At 34.6% G+C, this 19,380-nt stretch overlaps 1 protein-coding gene across 10 annotated transcripts in view; it reads right to left on the bottom strand.

The window, feature by feature from the left end:
• Positions 1 to 19,380, bottom strand: part of SLC8A1 (solute carrier family 8 member A1) — a 295,009-nt gene that overhangs the window by 222,521 nt on the left and 53,108 nt on the right. For all 10 annotated transcript variants that reach the window (XM_039320941.1, XM_039320937.1, XM_039320940.1 and 7 more), the window contains one exon: positions 15,664 to 17,479. In XM_039320941.1, the coding sequence (XP_039176875.1) occupies positions 15,664 to 17,441 (1,778 nt within the window). In that variant the 5' untranslated portion in view covers positions 17,442 to 17,479. The remainder of the gene's footprint in view (positions 1 to 15,663; positions 17,480 to 19,380) is intronic.

The following is a 19,380-nucleotide window of genomic DNA, read 5'->3' on the forward strand; positions in this document are numbered from 1 at the left end:
TAGACTTTTGAATTATGTAACAGACTTTGAATTTTCATAATGTCTTTGCCTTTCAAAGGCCAAAGAACTATTCCTGTTATCAGATTAATATGGCATATACATGGAGTGCTATTTTGACTTCACATTTCAAAACAACACCCTAAGCAAATTTTATGTATATGTACATTGTCATGCTTTCACATCAGACAAGAAATATGCATACTCTGACTTAGACTGTTTTCCACTTGAATAACTGGGGAAATTAGGATAATTAGAGTATTATTTTTCTTATGCAATATTCAGAACAGTGGTTTTTGCTTGACTGAAATAAGATTTGTCCCATTCTAACTGATCCAGGCTGGAGAGATTTTATCATTAGGAAACTCTTCAAGGAAACTTTTTCTTTTGCAGAGAAGATTGTTTTGAATATGTGATCTGATTTAATTATGACCAAAGTTTTTTAAAGACCCTCATTTATGGGTTACACATCTGAAACAATGGGGCTACCTATGGGCTTAATTGTTGTGCTGTCTATATATTTCAGCAAACAGATGTTCCTTGCTTTAACTAATAATTAACTAATAATTTCCTTCAGAAATTGTTGTTTATTCAATACTCAGTAAAAAAGCTTTTCAAACCATTGTTATTTTTCCTCAACTTTCTTCATATATTTTGCCTAAAAAGAAACCCCCAATTCATTTAGCATTTTATTGGCTAGGCACTGAAACAAGCCTAATAAGAAGTCTGTAGAATTGCTACATCACACTTATCCACACATGTACACAAGCATGAATTCAAAGAAACAAAGAGAACAGTAATTTAAAATGGCCAAATTAAACATATCAGTTATGGCTTAGGTCTAATTACTTCATTTGTAAAACAAAAGAAGGAATCATGCCAATATTATACATTTTAATAACAGGAGTCTCTTAAAATTAGTGGAGAGCCTTTCCAAATTGAAGAAAAAATAAAAGTAGAGTATATTAAAAATCAAAATATTTATCAGAATCCTAATTATTAGCTGAATTGAAACTTACTTATATTGAATATTCTTGCCTAAAGATAACCAGTGGCGGTCCAGATGTTGCTGAAGTATAATCCCTATCAGCTATAGGGATTATAGGAGTTATAGGCAGTGATGATGTGTGCTTGAAGTTATAATTCACCAACAGTTATAATTCAAAGTTACTTACATATCCTTGGGGTCCAGTAAGCTATCCCTTGGGAAGAGAAACCTTTGTAAAAGCATTGTGTAAACCCTGTATTTCCAGATTTGTATAAATACAGTTAATGAATTGTCACTGATTTTTACATACATAGTAGCTATATTTTTAACAAATTATATGCACTGAGTTTTGCACTAAACAAGAATGCTAAAGACGCCAATTACTTTGTTAAACAATAACATAAAACTAAATTTTGTGTTGGCATCTGTGAAAGTTATAAAGAATAAAGTTCAAGAGACTATATTTTAATATAATTCACATTCTGCCTTTTTTGTAATTTAATCCTGAATATTTTCAAGAATCTTAATGAATTCAACAAGGGTGTCAAACTGCCGGCCCAACTGCCGGTTTCATCATACCGGAGTTGCGCCCACCTCATTGCCAGTAATGGCAAAATAGTCACGATACGTCTCGCGACATCACGTGACGTCGCGAGTTTGACATGTCTGAACTACAGTGTTGCATAGAACTTCAAAGAGGTCATGTTCTCCTCAAATATGCCTTCCAGTTACATTTAACAGTAGGTCCTTTACACATATGGAGGACCTGCACTAATCTAAAACCAGTGCTGTCCCATTTCCTTATGATTTTGTGGAGTTTCCATGAAGTTTGACTCTTTCTTCAGAAGAAACACTGAAAGGACAGCTTTGCAGTTTTCCTTCTGGAGCTGTTTCTCATTAGTGGAATTTCCTCCTACCAATTATCAAGGTGCCATTTGCCCCCATCTTCCAACGTTCACAGATGCACCAAAGGATGTTGTTGCCTTATCCCACTGCACAGTGACTGATCAGAATACACTGCAAATCTTCATACTTTTACAATCCTATTTGCTGCCATTTATTTTCCTTCTTTGTGGTAATATTTTCCCTTCATTCCTTTATTTCTTATAGCATTCCTATCCAATCATATAGTGAATGTAATTCTGCTCTAACAATGCAATGCAGATTGACTTAGGCTATGTTCTGATATTACAATGGACAAAGCCAAATGTGAAGAATGTAATACTTCAAAGAGTAGTCACTAGAATGGTAATAATCAATTATGAATCATACTGAAATGAGATGATCATGTATTCTAAGGTAATCCCAGGAAGAAAAGGCCTATTGGAGCAGACATCTTTTCTGTCCATCCACCTATTGGGGAACATCAATTCCATATATTATCTTCCCTCATTACATATCATACTTTCAATGAAACCCTAGGACTGAATGCTCTCCCAAACCAAAGCTGTTTGTTTAATTAAAAAAAATGAAATCTTCACTACCTTAGCTAACTAGTAAAGAAATCCTACAAAAATTCTTCACCCCCAAATACTCATTTTCATATGTCTTCCCAGTAATTCCTGGGAAGATCAACTACCACACACCCCAATTTCTTTATTTTTCACACTACCACAGAAAAAATAAGAGGCATCTTTTGGTGATGATAAAGCTGTTTGAAAAAAAAATCTCTCTAAGACTCAACCTTCTAAAATAATGTTTCTCAGTCAACATCTTAAGTAATGTTGGCACAGCTAAAGTGACGAAGTTTAGTAGATGTTACAAACAGTGCATAATAACACAATTTCTGCAATCCCATCTGCTGTACCTGATAGATTATGTGCAGCATACTATGCTTCAGAAATCCCCTATCTGCTCTATCCCATCAATGCATACAATACTACAATTTGATAGAAATCATCTTTTGATTAAACCTTTTCCCCGTCTCTCATCTATTGGATTTTGTGACATAAACAGGAGCATTAATGCTGAGCAATGTCCAGAATTGCTTTTCATAGATTTTTTCCTCTAAGAGATACTTTATCAGGCTTTTTTTTTTTTTTTTGCTAGTCTCTATAAGTGTTAAAACAAAAGTCATTTGCAAATCATGGGGATCCTGCACTAAAAAGGGAGGAAGGGCAGTTGTCTATGAATTTACTGTAGTGCCATGTGACTCTATATTTCATTGCAGGCTTCCCCAATCTTCTGCCTGAGCAGGGGTTGGACTTGATGACCTCCAAGGTCCCTTCCAACTTTATTATTACTATTATTATTATAATGTCCAAATTTCTGAATGGAAATTCTATGATACGATTTGTCCAATCAGACTTGGGCAAAATTGACAGTCACAATCCAAAAATAAGACTTTTCAATTCATATAACCTTTGTATTGCAAATGTATTTGTTATGTTGTATTTTATTTCAAATTTTCTTCCATTTCCCAAAGAACTATGCAGTTCCTATTAGCATTTTAAGCTAAATTAAGAGACTGTCAGTCATGCATACAGCTTTTTTAGATCTAACATACAGGTAGTCCTTGACTTACGACCACAATTGGCACCAGAATTTATGTTGCTAAACAAGGTGGTTGTTAAGTGAGCCATGCCTGATTTTATAATCTTTTTTGCCATAGTTGTTAAGTGAATCACTGCTTTCCCCACTGACTTTGCTTGTTAGAAGCCAGTGAAAAAGTTGCAAATGGTGATTCCATAACCTCGGGATACTGCCACCTCATACATACATGCTGGTTGCCAAGTGCCCGCATTCTGATCATGGGACCATAGAGATACTACAATAATCATAAGTGCGATTATCATTTGGATAATGATTTGGTGGAACACTCAAAAGATTTTTTTTAAAAAGATAAAGTTTACTCCTCAATTATTTTTGTTGGGTATTTTTATAGATTTAGATGTTAATGAAACAATTTTAATGTTGAATTTAATAACTGCAGCAAGGTTACTTGTAGGTTTATATTGGAAGAAGGATTCGTTGCCTACTTTATTCAAGGTTTCTAATTCAGCAGAAATGGCAAAGATTTCTGCTTATTTAAAGGATCATACACAAGAAAAATATATTAGGGTATGGAGAAGATGGATAGATTATATTCAGAATAAATATGGAACTTTAAAGTTCCATTTATTTTATGATTAAATTTTTTCTTGAAAGAAATAATAATAATTATTTATAGAATTTTATAATAAATGATTTATAATAGATTTGTTTACATTATTATGATGCTACAGTTTAGAGGGAGTTAAGGGTTAAGTATGAATTTGTTTATTGTATAAATTTTTTGTTTCAAAAGTTATAGATTGTGTTTGTTTAGTTTACAATAACCCTGTATTCTGCTCCAGGAAGTGGGGGGGGTAGGGGGGGATGGGTGGGATTAAGTAGGTTAGATAAATAGAAATGTTAATGTATAAAATAGGTAGAGGAATTTAGAGAGAGATGTCGCTCCGGTATCTCCCCTGAACTGTATCAGAAGAGGGATGAGAGGGGAGGAGGAAGGGAGGGAAGGAAGTAGGCTGGGAAGAAGGGATGAGGGGAGAGAGGTGAAGAGAGGAGAGAGGGAGGACGGAAGTAAGGAAGGAAGGTAGAGAGGGCGGATACAGTCGGGGGGGGAGATGGACGAGCGACACCTAAGGTTTTATGTATGAATTTATTTCAAAGGTATTTTTATAATGTATTGAATGTATCAAATGTATTGAAAAATGAAAAATAAAAAAAATTCAAAAAAAAAATCATAAGTGCGATGACTAGTCATAAATCACTTTTTCATGCTGCTGTAACTTCAGTCACTAAAAAATGATTGTAAGAGTACCTGAATGGCACAAATCAGGCCACGATGGTCCTAGTGCTTATCAGCACACTGAGTGCCTTACCAAAAATTCTTGGTCAACACTTAGAAAATCTGCACACTGACAAAGATTTTCATCTGCCAATTACAAATGGCCACAATATGTGGATCCCCACATATAATATGCAGATATTTCATAACATCCTAGGTTCTTGGGAAGAATGCAACATGTATGAAAGCCAATACCAGTAAAGAACTAGTTGCTGTGATCTCACACTGTTGTGCGTACAATAATAATATATCTCCAAGTTTTGTTCAGCTCTTGGTGACTTCATGGAGATATCCGTACAAATTTCTTATCAACAAGATGTTAATTCTGGAATGGTTTTTTCAACTTCCCAAGCTATTCTGCAGCTGGGGTAAAATAATAACAATCAACATAAATCTAAACCCAGAACCAGTTTAAATATAATATTCAGTAATGGAGGTTAAGACCTTATGGTCCCACAAACATGAGAAAAATAGATAAAATAACAGGAGGAGATGAATAAAAGAATGAAGCAGGACAAAACAGAATATTCCCTATTACAAGAAAAAGTCCTGCAAATGTAGCCGAATGGATTATTGGCAGTTATCTGGCAAATAGTGATTGCATTTTTTTATTTATTTCCTGATACCATCCTCCTATAAAAATGGATTCATACTAGTCATATCTGTATGAATGTGCATATAGGCTCACAGCAATATGTGTTCAATCCTCGTAAGCCAACCTGTTTCTAAAACAGTATAAACCCAAATGTTCTTCTTCCATGCATCAATTGCATTTTAGTTTTGCAAGACAAAAAAGAAGAAAGAAGAATCTGGAGGTAGGGTGCAAATTAGTGATAAAAGGAAAGGGAGTATTGGCTTTGTTGCATTTACATTTACTATTAAAGTTAAAAAAATTCCACATGCAAAAATACTATCTTCTTCAATATCAGCCAGGTAAAATTAAAGCTAAAATGTCAAGAAGTTCAAATGACATTTCCAATTATGTTTAAATAAACAGTGTTATTTTCATTGGTAGATGTTTGTGTTTGCAAGCTAGATTATGTCATTACATACAGTATATTGCTATAAATATTACCTAGTAATGCTTTCTGCACTTTATGTTTAGCAAAAAATGGTACAACACACCTTCTAGAAAGTTTTTCTTTTTTTTAAAGAACTATTTTAACCATCTTCAAAGATCTTTTTCCTCAAATTTAGATGGTATTTCAACTGCTGTAATAAAAACTTAGGGAATTTCCTTATCTGAAGTTTCTTTGCTCTCCTTCCACTTATTGAAGTAATTAGATTTGTCTTCCTGGTCAACTGTAATAAGTTCTCTACATAGTTTTGATATCTTTTGAGTCTCCAGAGTTCATTAGCACTTTTTCAATCACAGTAAGTGGTTTTCTGAAGCTGGCAGTTCCTCAAGGGTTTGAAATATGTTTTAATTGTATATAATTAAATACAACTTGCCTTACATAGGCTAAAACCTCTTTGTAATGTTTCCCGCTCCAAGTGCCCCCCCTTTAATTAACTATCCTAAGTCTTTCTGCAGTCCTATTTATGCTGTAGGAATCATGACTTCCTGGAGGAAAATTGGACTATATCTAATTATTGCTGAAGAACGGCTATACTAGCTTACCCATTTGCTTTGTACCAAACATAAGTTAACAGAAAAGACCCAGGGACCCATTAAGCAAAGCTAAGTGTTGAAGCAATGACATATATTAATGAAAGGGCACATTCAAATGACACCTGTTGAAATATATACAGCCCAGCAAGTATTTTTGCAATTGAATCTAATGTACTAGTTAGTTATACAGGACAGCAAATAATAGCAAAAGTTTGAAACATCTGGCCTAAGATTACTTCTTCCAAGATCTTTCATCACTGGAGATCAGGGTGAGTACACACTTTGGTCAATTCCATTTGTGTAGATTTGTACTTGAAAGATTGAGGGCAACAGAAGGGGACGACAGAGAATGAAGTGGCTGGATGGAGTCACTGAAGCAGTAGGCATGAACTTAAATGAATTCCAGAAGATGGTAGAGGACACAAAGACCTGGAGGAACGTTGTCCATGGGGTCACAATGGGTCGGACATGACTTTGCAATTAACAACAACAAAATTTGTACTTAAATAAATCTTATACTGCATCCTCTTAAATAATATCAATAAAAATACACGAGTTCAACAACCAATTGGAAAACTAGCTGATAGCATTTGTAAGTTGTTCCTAAATTATACATTCTCTAAAGGATTCCTTTTCTCCTTCTTATATTGTACATTTTACAAATGGCTGAACTGCTGGCAGGCAGAGTTGTTGCTCTCTTCTCCCATATATCATTAAAAAGAAAATAGGATAGTATCTAATTATAGATAAAGGAGAAAAGTGATTTGCTACTAAAAAAAATATGAAAGGGAGGACTGCAGAATCTGAATGGGCTTTGCATGATACCTAGCATGGGATGTAAGGCTGTAAGGCAGGAAAAGCATGAAGAATAGCATTCTGGAATTCTTTCCAGTTATCCAAATAGCTGTTTAATATTTTCTTCTAAGAACAAAGTAAGATGCTGCATCTATCTGTGCACTTGTGTTTCTGTTTTCCCCTAATGTTGCCTCTGTGTGATTTTGTGTATGTGCACTGGGAAGCAAATAGTTTTAGTATGAAACACAACCAATTTTCAAAGCCACTGCCCATTGCCTCTCCCAAAAGGGCGAATTGGGGATTTTGCTTTGGATCTTTTCTTCTCCACAGTCCCCATAGAGAAATCATGTAGAACACAGGTTCTAGATTTCTGTTGAATTACACAGTCTGTAATAGAGTTATACATTGTATTTATATCTCTGGCCTTTATATTTCATAAACCATCCTCACAGATATGTACATTGCCATAATGATGTTAATACATGGCTTGTACTTGGCTCTCCCAATTGTTATACAACTACTTTCTTACTCAAGAACAGAACTTGGAGAATGAAACTGCAACAGGTCATTTATATACAACAAAACATTTCTCAAGGACAAATGTCAGGTCAACCCCCTAATAGAAATGTGACCCAATCAGTCACTGTAGGCAATATGAACCATATGAGATAATAGTCTGGTAGGGGAAAGGGGGAGAGATTATTATGAGCAAAGATTTAAATATAGAAATTCTGATTTATTTATAATTTTATAGAAACAGACACTGGCTACTTTAAAGTGGATTACCTTTTACAAGGTTTGTATAATGTGGCAATTATAACTATAATAATTTTTCCACTCTGGTAATATAATATGGTTTTATTTACCTTAAATACACAAAAATAAAATTTGGAATATCCTAGATAAAATGAAAATTGATAACGTTGCAAAAAATTGAATATTTTTTGAGGAAAGAGCTTCTGAAACTGTTCTATGTATTTTTAAGAAGGATCTCTCAGAATCAGGAAAGTGGGGCACCATAAAGTAAGGCACTATAATCAAATGCATAAATATATGCAGGTCTTAGAATTTATTCATGCTGTTCCCTTTATGTTGAGTCTTCTTTCTTGAAATCACGAATGTTATTTATACAACTATGATGACTTTCATATTTTTATCATACACTCTCTTCTTCTACAAGAGGGACAGGAAATCTTCAACTAATAGGCTACTCCTGAGATCCAAGATTGCATTGACAGCACATTTCATTATTTTTGTTCAAAATTAAAAAGGGAAATAGGAATGGAAACATTTCCAAGGATAACGCTCCCAATTTCTCAAAAAATGTCCTATAATCAGTCTGTAAAAAACAGTAACTTGGAGTAATCTGATTGGAGTTGGGGTAGAATTAAGACTTAGCATGGAAGTAATTGTCTCCCAGAGTCTCCCAATCCTAGTCTTATCCTAAATCCATATAAAATATTTAAAAATCAGCCAAACTGCTGCGTTGGGGGTCAATTTCAAATTTTATTGGAAGGTGGGGTGCTAAAATTGGGTGTGGAAAGTATATTACCTCTTGGGAGCCTCCATACTTATTTTTACTCTAAATAACTTTTTTAAAAGAAACAAGAAACAGGCCAAAAATGAAGCAATGTTCCTTTTTGTACTGTTATCACATTACTAATAGTTTTCTCAATCCTTCAGAAATTTGGGAGTCAGAGTCTTGTCCTGCAGTGCTTCAACAACTGCCTAACCCCATGTTATAAGATTAACACTATGGATAAAAGAAGCTATGTTTGCCAAGGTTCTTTGGTTCTATGGTACAATGACCAGAGAATATAGTTTTACACTTGATTTAAGAAACTATCCTTCTTCTCAATGTATCCCACAGAACTTGGCAAATGATGGAGCCTAGCTAGAGTGAGACCGCCAAAGTTGCTACATTACAATAACATCTGTCAGTTTTCCTGCCCTTAACTTACTATATTTCCCTGAAAGGAAAACATACTGTAGAATGTGGATTGCTGCTAAGTATGAAAGCTTGTTGAAAGAAGTAAAAATGTACTATGTAAGAGCACGCTTTTGCCCACTTTGTTATATGAAGAGAGAGTTATGTATGTCAGGAGAAACATAAAGGTGAGTTGAATGCAGTCAGGATGGAGTACTTAAAACAAAGAATAGGACAAAGAATGAATAGGGCAAAACAACGGATATATTGACAGAAATATACACATACTCATACAAAGAAAGGCTGCAAAATCTGGCTCAGCAACACTATATATTTTGTTTACTCTGTAATAAATCTCACTGAAGACAGTGTCTTTTATACTCAGCAGATTAATTATTTTTAGGCATATTAAACTGGAACTATTCAGTCAGCTACCTGGATATCTTCTTGCCATCCTCCCATGTGTAGACTTGAAAATAGACCTTTTTATTTTTTCAATTACTTATTTTCATCACTTGTACATCTTTGTCATTAACTTACTTTCATCAACATTTTTCTTTATTAGAGTGATCACAGCAACAAGAGATTACAGCTGTGTGCAAACTAGCCCATTACTTCTGTATATCCTGAAACAACATGGCACAACCTTTTGGATTATGAAGATAAAATAAATAAGGACCCTCAGCTGCTGTAAAATCTCTACACAGAAAAAAAAAGAGTAAAATTTAAAAATTTGCTAGATCTAGTACCGTGTATGTTGTGTGTGTGTGTGGGTAGGTGTCTGAAAAGAAAGCGAACTATATTTTTAATGAATGATAGAAAATGGATAGTAACAAGCCACAAATTGATATAGAACAGATCTTCCACACTATGCAGTGAAAATGTATGACATCATTAACACTTTGTAAGACTTTTGAAATCTGCACTACAGAAAGTAGCATCTTTATTTAAAATTGCAAATGTATATACTATATAATACTCTTGTTTGCTACAATGCATTTTTTTTCTTTTACTTTTCTTGTTTTGGAAATATATTAGTGGCTGCCTGATTCAATATTCTTTTTTAAAAAAACTATACTGAAGAATCAGTTTAATTCAAATCTTCATTCTCAGAAAGCTTGGCTTGCCAGAATAGGGGACTTGGCTGCAGTGGTCAAATTAACCGAGACAGATCCCCAATTGAAGAGTGTACAGACAGCCCTTAACAGTCTCTGATGTGGGCCCAGAGCCCCTTCAAAGTTGCTCCATTTTTTAATATACTAGAAAATAAAAGTCTGATACAGAGGGGGATAATCTTATTCCATGTATCAAATTAATTTAATCAAACATAAATGACATGAAATGAGATCTAAACATAATCAAATTTAGTTTTCTCCTTGGCCTCATCTATTTTTTTTTTCCTGGTCCATTTTGGTTAGCATGCCTGGAAGGCTACTGAAAAGCCAAGTAAAGTTCTCAGCCATATAAGGACAAAAAAGAAAAGACAGGTTGAATAACTATAATCTTTTCACTGAACATTGTAATAATAATTTAATATATCCAAATGAGAAATGTTACTTTTCATTGTTTTGAATAAAGTTGCGAAGCTGACAGTATGATAACACAAGAAGCTGTAAAGCATGACATATTGTATACTTGTCTGTGTTACATCAAGAACGGCACCTAAATTCAGGATCTTACATGCATAAACACAATGCAGTTGTGGAGCCTGGTAGAAAAATGGCAAAATTCTAAAAAATAATTCTGCCCAGCGTATCTCCGGGAAGCTTCTCCATGCTTTCAAACATGAGTTAAACTTTTTTCAAATATTTTTTTAAGTTTTAAAGGAAATATAATTATAAAATATTATAGCACAAAGGAGTAAAATTGGGGAAGGAAAAAAAAGGGGAGAAAATTTAAAATTTAAGCCTGTAGTAATGAAACAGTGCCCACAATAAAAAAAATGGTTGAGGTTTGAGATAAAAGAATTTTGAGAAAAATCTATTTAAAAACTACTTCAGAAAATTGAAATTAATCCAGTTTAATGTGACATGTCATGGAATTAGCAGAAAGTGCTATGGCTATATGCATATACTAAATGATATGATATCAGAGGAAGTTTAAAGGAATCTTATACCATAATCCAGTTGTGTGTGGTTGATCACTATTTTTACAATATAAATAGAAAGGTAGTCAGTAGTTTTCTTCTTCAACAGCTTACTCTTAAAAACCATTATAACTGTAATTTTGATGCAGTAATAGTGGCCTATAACATAAACTAACATACAGTATGCCTTTAGATCATTCTTTAAAAGCAGTACACAAATAAGTATATCATTATTGCTACCTCCATCATTCATGAGTGATACGGATATAATGGTTTGGATCCACAGTAAATAAACCGGAGGGTTCCATCAAACCACAGAGAGACTGAAAATACAAGGAAAGTTTCTATTTAAAAGGGAAGGACAGGATTAGTGTTAACTATTCTGTCTTCCATCTTTGACATCCCTCCCATGCTATTTTGAAAGATTCTCTTGCTTATGGAAGCAGACAGTGGATAGGAGGTGAAATTGATGAAATCTGTTTTCCACCTTTCAGTAGTGGCCCTATCCTTCCAAGAGATTAGATTTCCTTCTTCCATTTGGAGCAGTATTAACATTTAAGATGCAAACATATTACTCTTTCTCATGTCAAATTCTTGATGAGCAAGTTCAGAGGTGTACAAAGCTGATTTATTGGAACCTCGAAACTTCTCACATTCAAGCGGAAATTTTAAAAATGAAAGAAGAAAACAGGCTACCACAATTACCAAACCCTGATGAATAATTTTAAGTTCAATATACACACGTATATCCACAGAAGAAGTATATGATGTAAAATAAGCATAACACAAATTTCAAAACAAATAACACCAGCAAAGCACAAATCAGGGAGAAAAAGAAATCCACTCTGAATTACAGGTAGTCCTTGACATAAAATTGTAATGATTGCAAGTCGTGACAGTCATTCAGCGAGGTATCCCCATGATTGCCTTTGTTTAATAATCCGAATCCTGCCCTCTCCATTGCGGAGAGCATAAGGTGCCTCAGATGTAGGGGAGGCCCTGGGAGGCCTAGCATAGGGCAAGCCCACATTGCAGCACCTTTCCAGTTCACACATGGCCTGGCCCAAGCCTCCCTTGCCTGAGGCACCTAAGGTTCTGCTTCTAGTCCCATTGGGTCTCCATAGACCGTGGGCCTGCTTTCCCATTCCTTGGTTTCTGCAGGGCTCAGTAGCTTTCAGTACATCTTCTTTGGGAAGCAGTTTTGGAAGAGCAGGCTACTCCACCCCTCCGACTCCCAGAGCAGTGAGTAGGCCCCTCTGGCACTGTCCTGGAAATGGGCACCATTTTGGAGCAGACACAATCAATTGCAGCCATTCCCAAAATGGCACCCATTTCTGGGAAAGCACTGCACCGCCTCCAATGTATAGGAAAGACATGAAGTGGAGCAGCTGCTTCCTGAAAGTTTACTGAAAAGATAAATGTTGAAAATATAATCAAACTCCAGGTAAATTTTATCACATGTGGTGATAAATCATATCATACTAAATCATATTGGATAAATATAATAATGGTTATACAGGAAATACTTAAAGCACAACAATTAATGAAATCTGAAACATTTCTTTTAGGTATTATTGATAAAGCGACAGAAAAATAGTTTGGAATTTTATTTTTCTATATGGTGACAGCTGCAAGAACTGTGTATGCCAAATTTTGGAAAGAAAAAGGAATACCAAATTTTGGAAAGAAAAAGGAATATCAACAGTGGAAGAATGGATTTTGAAATGGCAGAGATGGCAAAATTAAGTGTGTTGATTAGAGACAATGGTTTGGATAAGTTTTTATAAGAGTTTCTGGAAGCTGTGGAGTTTCTGCAAGTTACATAATGGACTGTTAACAAAGGGCTTCGAAGTTTAATATATTTTTTGGGGTTAACAATTAACAGCTTTTTTATAATGAAGAGGTATTAGGTTGATGCATGTGATACATAATAGATTTGTATATCTGAGATATTTGTTAAGAGAATGTGATGTAAAATATTAATTTAGTAAGTAACAATAATGTATAACTATTTGTAGGTCCACAATGCAAGGGAACAAATTAGGTTGTGTGAGATAAAAGGTATCAGCATTCAACTAGGGTGGAGCTTGTATTTTTATTGTTAATTTTATATTTTTCCTTTTTTGTGTCATGTCTGTAATTTTTGTTTTGTCATCTATTTTTTTCATTCTGTATAATTGTATTTTATTTTGGGGAAAATATTTTTTTGAAAAAGTAGCACCGCTACAACATAATCCAAACTTATACAGTATCCATGGTGGGCATAATTTTGAACTGGAAAAGTTGCAATTAAATCTATTTAAATTATTCTGTAGTTACAGTACTCTATTTCAGTCTTTCCAATCTGGTATTCAACATGTATATTCGAACTCAAGTTCCCAGAATTCCTCAACAGAAAATTGCATAAAGCTGTTCTTTATAATGTTAAAGTTATCCATGACAGTATGAAATCATAGCAAATAAGATGTGACTTCAGACTCACAATTTTTGTTTATTTTGAAAAATGAGTTTTGTTAGCTAGCAAAAATCTCTTAATATGCCTCATTATGATGGATATCATTTTCTTTCCTACTTTCCCATTTAACTGCTAAAACCACAGTGATAACTTTAATGAATGTAATCTGCAGCTAATCTTTCATAAAGTTACAGAAAGTATTACTATTAGTCTTACTATTTTCCCTATCTTTTTTCTTTTCAAAAAGATTAGAGGACATTTTTTAATTTACATCTGATAAAAGATCATACATCTTTAATAAAAAATGAAGCACAGATTCACTGAGCCAGCTGACAAGTCCCGAGATTAAAGATTAGTGCTTACAAAGATGCTCTGCCATCCTAACACTCCTCAGTGATCATAGAAAGACTGCATTTTATATGCACTCTGCTTAATAAGCAGAAACATCTATCTCAATTTGTTTATAATGTAATACTTTTACATCCTGGTATTGTGTTTTTCCTTTGTATTTTCTAGAATACAAAGGATTGTTGCTCTTTTTATTTCTTTCTACACAATTCAAGCTTAAGAATACAGGAAGGGTAATGTTTTAAAATATTACATAATTTCCTATTGCAAATGCCCTTATACATCGTATTTCACTGATACATTATGCATTCAGGAAGAAAATCAAAGGCTCTGTTCATTGCTCTGTGGCATACATATACATAAACACACACAGAGAGAGAGAGAGAGAGAGAGAGCAAGAGAGAGAGAGAGAGGGAGAGAGAGAGATTCTATACACTCACGGCTTAATGTGGCTCAACGGGATAGAATTAAACAAAACTTCCTTGGATTCATCACATATGTTTCATGTGTTAAAACTATGTGTTGAGATTATGACCTGCCCATGTTAGGCTTCAAGCAAACAGAATCAATTTAAATGGTCCATCTATTTTGTTAAAGTTAGGTAAGCTTTGGAATGAAGTATATATATCCTTCCCTCTACTCATAACAAAGAAATGGCTTTAGGACTTTGGCCTTTTTTATTCTAACATTATCAGCCATGCTATAAGATAGTTTGAACTGGCCCACAGTTACCCAGTAAGTTTCATGATTAAACGGAGGCTTGAACTTGGCTGCCATTGCCTGAGCAAAACAACAACCTAAACAACTATACATTAGCATTTTTTTCTTTATGAGAACACAGGCAAAAGTAGCAACTGAGAAAAGATGTGTGTATTTGTGTGTATGAATTCCATACATACATGGGGAAAGAGTGAGCACAGAAAAAATTCCTAGTAGCCAGGAAATGCTTATCAGCAATGCTTCCTTTTTAACTGTTTTCATTTTTGTAAACTGTCAAACTTGGCCGCCTTGCCTAATTGGACTTTCCCCCACGTGATAACATTCACTTCAAAGTGCAAACCATAAATATTTCATAATATCACAAAGGCTAATTACAACCCTCTCTGAACTTGCAACCTAACTCTATTTATTAGTCATAGGCTGGTGTTTTTTTTTTGTTTGTTTTGTTTTGTTTTTTGTAAATAGCAGACCCATCCTAAGCTAGTTCTGAATATAAAGCCTTCCTGACTACAAGATGAGTTCAAGGAATGTCTGTGCTTACAAAAGGAAACAACAATTTTCCGTGCCGCTTTTTATTACTCTCAGTTAATAATGACTAGAATATCTGAAAGGGTGATGAAGTCATGTGTATTTTCAATGCAAGACATGCTTTTGTTTATATTTGCATATTCAGAATTCACTCCTTTTGATAGCACTATTTCATATATATACTATTTCATGACACACAAGAAATCTTCAAGACAGTCAAACAGCTACATTTTGGGCTACATTTTAAAGTAATGTCACTCTGTAAGAGTCTTCCGCTTTTGATGCAGCATTAATTATAAAGTATTTTGAATAGAATATTTTATCAGATAGGGAAGATAACAAATGCTTATAAGCCACAAAAGGTTAAGTACTACTTACACAATCTCATCATTCTGAAATTCAAGCTCTCCACAGGTGTCTTCGAAGTCCTCTCCGCCTCCCTTGGCTGTGCCTTCAATTGTTTTGTATGGCACAATAACATTTCCTCGAGCTCCAGATGTCCGTAGCACTTTCACCTCCATGGTCCCCACACTCTCACTTACATGAGTGACTGGTTCCTCAAAAGTAAATATGCCAGCATGATCATCATCAAAGATTGTAACTGTGGCTGTAGCAGGTGATCCCAGGCAAGCCATAGTTGCAAGATGGTTGCCCTCTTCAGATTGTTCTGACACTTTCACATTACTGAGGTGAACAAGGAAATTCTCATCTTCCTCAAATATATCGTCATCAATTATGCCAACTCTTATTTCTTTTTGTGTCTCACCTGGCTTAAATACCACTGTCCCTTCAGTGAACTCGTAATCAGACCCTGCGTTGGCTGTGCCATCTTCTGTTCTGAAATCAACCAAGATTGTTTTGGTTAAATCACCACCTCGACGGGCAACTGTTAGAGCTACTGTGCCACAGTTCTCAAGGCACTGATAGGTGCTCTGCTCAAAATAGACCTTACTGACAGGGTCATTGTCTGCCACCTCACAGTTGACCTCATGCATGCTGACAGCTTTTCGTGCTTGGTCAGCTGCATGTCGCTTCAATATGTTGCCAGCTCCAGTCATTAACCGAGTAGCCTGAATACGATAAAAGGCGCGACTCTTTTGTTGCTGACTCAGAACTTGATAATTAGCTAATTCTATTAGCTGTTCAATCTCTTTGTCTGGATGCTTCTGTTTCAATTCCTTCAGGATTCTAGCCATTTCTCTCCTTGCTTCATCATCATCTTGATCCTTCTCATCCACCTCTAAGACCAGAGTGCCATCCAAGAAACTTTCAACATGGGAATTAACTATCTTTCCATCCATTTCAATATCAGCTTTAGATGGTGGCCCTTCACCCTCATGTTCAATTATCATGCCTCTCTGCTTTCCAGCTCTGTACTTCTTGTAGACATACTTGTAGAATAAAAGCCTTCGATCAGCAACCCATGCAAACACCACACAGATAGGAAAAAAGAAGAAAGTGAGCAAACTTTCCCAGACTTCTACTATTCCAGGTGACATAACTGACAAAATTAAATACAGCCAAGTATAGGCAAAAATGCTCCAAGCTGCAGTCACAAAAAACACACGAAGATGCTTAATCTTCCTGATTTCTCCATCAGGGACAACATAAACACAAATGGCTATAATGACAAACATATTAAAGGCAGCGCTTCCTACAATAGTGCTTGGCCCAAGGTCTCCTGCCTTGAAGCCATGGCCACACACTTCAATGACAGATAGGAGGATCTCAGGTGCAGAAGAGCCCAAAGCCATCAGTGTTAAGTTCGAAACAGTTTCATTCCAAATTCTTACTGTTGTCTTGCTGGTCTCACCATTGGGTTTCTTGATTGTTATTTCTCTCTCTTGGGATGTAATAACTTCTATGGATGACATGAAACGATCTGCTATAATAGACACTCCTAGAAACATGTAGACCATGGCCACAAAATATACAGTAGCTCTTGCTATTTTATCACCAAATGAAGGATCTTGAGGTTCCCAAATTGGCAAAATTATACCTTTCTTACAGATATAGGAACCAGAACATATTTTTGTATAATTGGTTTCTTCAGGTTGATGTTCTGTATGTACTTTGTCCACATGACATAGCAAAAGTGCAACAGTTAAAAGAAGAAGACCACCAGGCAAGGCAGTTGAATTCCTTAATCCCATCATGATTGTTCTGTCAGACCAATTTCCAAATCTTTTCTAACCTGCAGAATACAAAAATGTGAAATTTATTACCAACATTCAACTGAAGAAAGCTATAGCTTTTTTCTTTCTATAAGGTTCACTACTTTATAGAATCTTTTACCTTCTAAGAAAAAAACTATTCAACTTGTATTCAGATTAAAGTCATTGAAACAACGGTATAGGTTAACGACACTATTGAAGATACAACTATATCATTGCTGAAATTGTATTTTTTGTTTTATAAATACATAATATACAATGCAATATTCAGTAATGTGTATCATACAGAATAATTACATTCAGTGTTTCTGACCTTCACAACTTTAAGATATGTGGACTTCAACTCCCAGCATGGCTGGCTGGGGAATTTGGGGAGTTGAGGTCCATACATTGTAAAGTTGTGAAGGTTGAGAAACACTGGTCCAGCTAGATGTGACGAAGCTTGAACTGTTTCCCATACTGTCTAGATACATATGGAAATCCCCAGAGCAAAGTCCAAACCTTCTTTCCTACAATCATTCTCAGAATTATTTATTTCTATTCTGTGCATTATATCTTTTATCTACTAACTGATCCATAACAAGCAGTTCTCTTTTATATCATGACCATTAGTGTTTGTTTAGGAATATTAGGGGAAAAATAATTAAATTTTTTTTAAAAGTGTCAGCAAACAGTATTTATTTTTAATAATATTTCCCAGAAGACCTCATCAATCTGACAGATTTGAAATCATTCTTACATAAAACTTACAGATGCATAAACTTCCATGGTTAAAGCATTAATACTAAAAATAGGATCCAACCGTTAGGCATACTTGGGGTTCAAGTCAGCAGCACAGTCCCACAGTCCTTTTATCGAAACGATATGCCTTCATACAATTCAGACATGAAAGGGAATTAACTGATTTATTTATTTAGGATATTTATATCCTGTCTTGAGCTTTCTCAGGATAAGTAGTAAAGAAATACAAAAGCTAAAAATAGAAGGTACAAAATCCTAGATAAAAATAAAATTCCATGGAAATGTAAAGACACATCTCAAGGAAAAGATTAAAAAAATATTTTAAGAGTTCTGATGTCAGAGACCTCACTGAAATCTTCATGTAAGCTTCTTGGGGGATAGCAGAGGATCGCATCAATTCCTAGCATTGTTGAGCCAAGGACTCACTATTCTAATCTTTTTTAAAAAAATAAAAATAAAATAAAAATATAATATAATATAATAATATAATATAATAAATATAATATAATATAATATAATAAAATAAAGCAAGACTCTGGAGACATTGTCACATCTTCCTATTACAAATACCTCTAGTCCCTACTCTAATATAGTAATGCTCTACCACATCCAGCCTTGAAAGAAGCACTTGTCAAGGCAGATATTCAATCACCTTTCTATTGCAATGTATTTGTACTTCCACTTGATAACTTGTTATAGATTGCTCACAACAGAGACAGACTCTATTAACAAGACTGGAAGCAGAAGTAAACACACCCTGCCAGAAAGCAACATCCACAGATTCTTTCCACTTTTGTTGGAATGTCCAAAGCAGTGTTGCACTTTCACGCTACTGATGCTTGTTTTTATCTAATTTGTAATACTATTTTGTATTTTTAAATAGTTTGTACAATATTTTATATATTTTATAATATGTTTACAAACATTATAAGCATTTATAAATGTTTGCTTTTTATAGTAGGCCTCACTGACTTTACACTGCAGAGACCTTTTTGATGCATAGCATAAAATTAGAATAAATAAATAAATAAATAAGCAAGTATGACGTTATCATGTTTCTTAAGTTATATATTGTGATCAATCCATTGAGGTAGTTATAAACAATGATCCTGTCAGTAAAGTCTATTTTGAGCATCAATAATGATAATGAATACAGCATGAAATCACAGTGATAAAATAG

Source organism: Crotalus tigris, unplaced genomic scaffold (assembly GCF_016545835.1).
Source record: "Crotalus tigris isolate CLP2741 ecotype Arizona unplaced genomic scaffold, ASM1654583v1 scf7180000023713.2527936, whole genome shotgun sequence".
In the NCBI taxonomy this organism is placed as follows: Eukaryota; Metazoa; Chordata; class Lepidosauria; order Squamata; family Viperidae; genus Crotalus; species Crotalus tigris.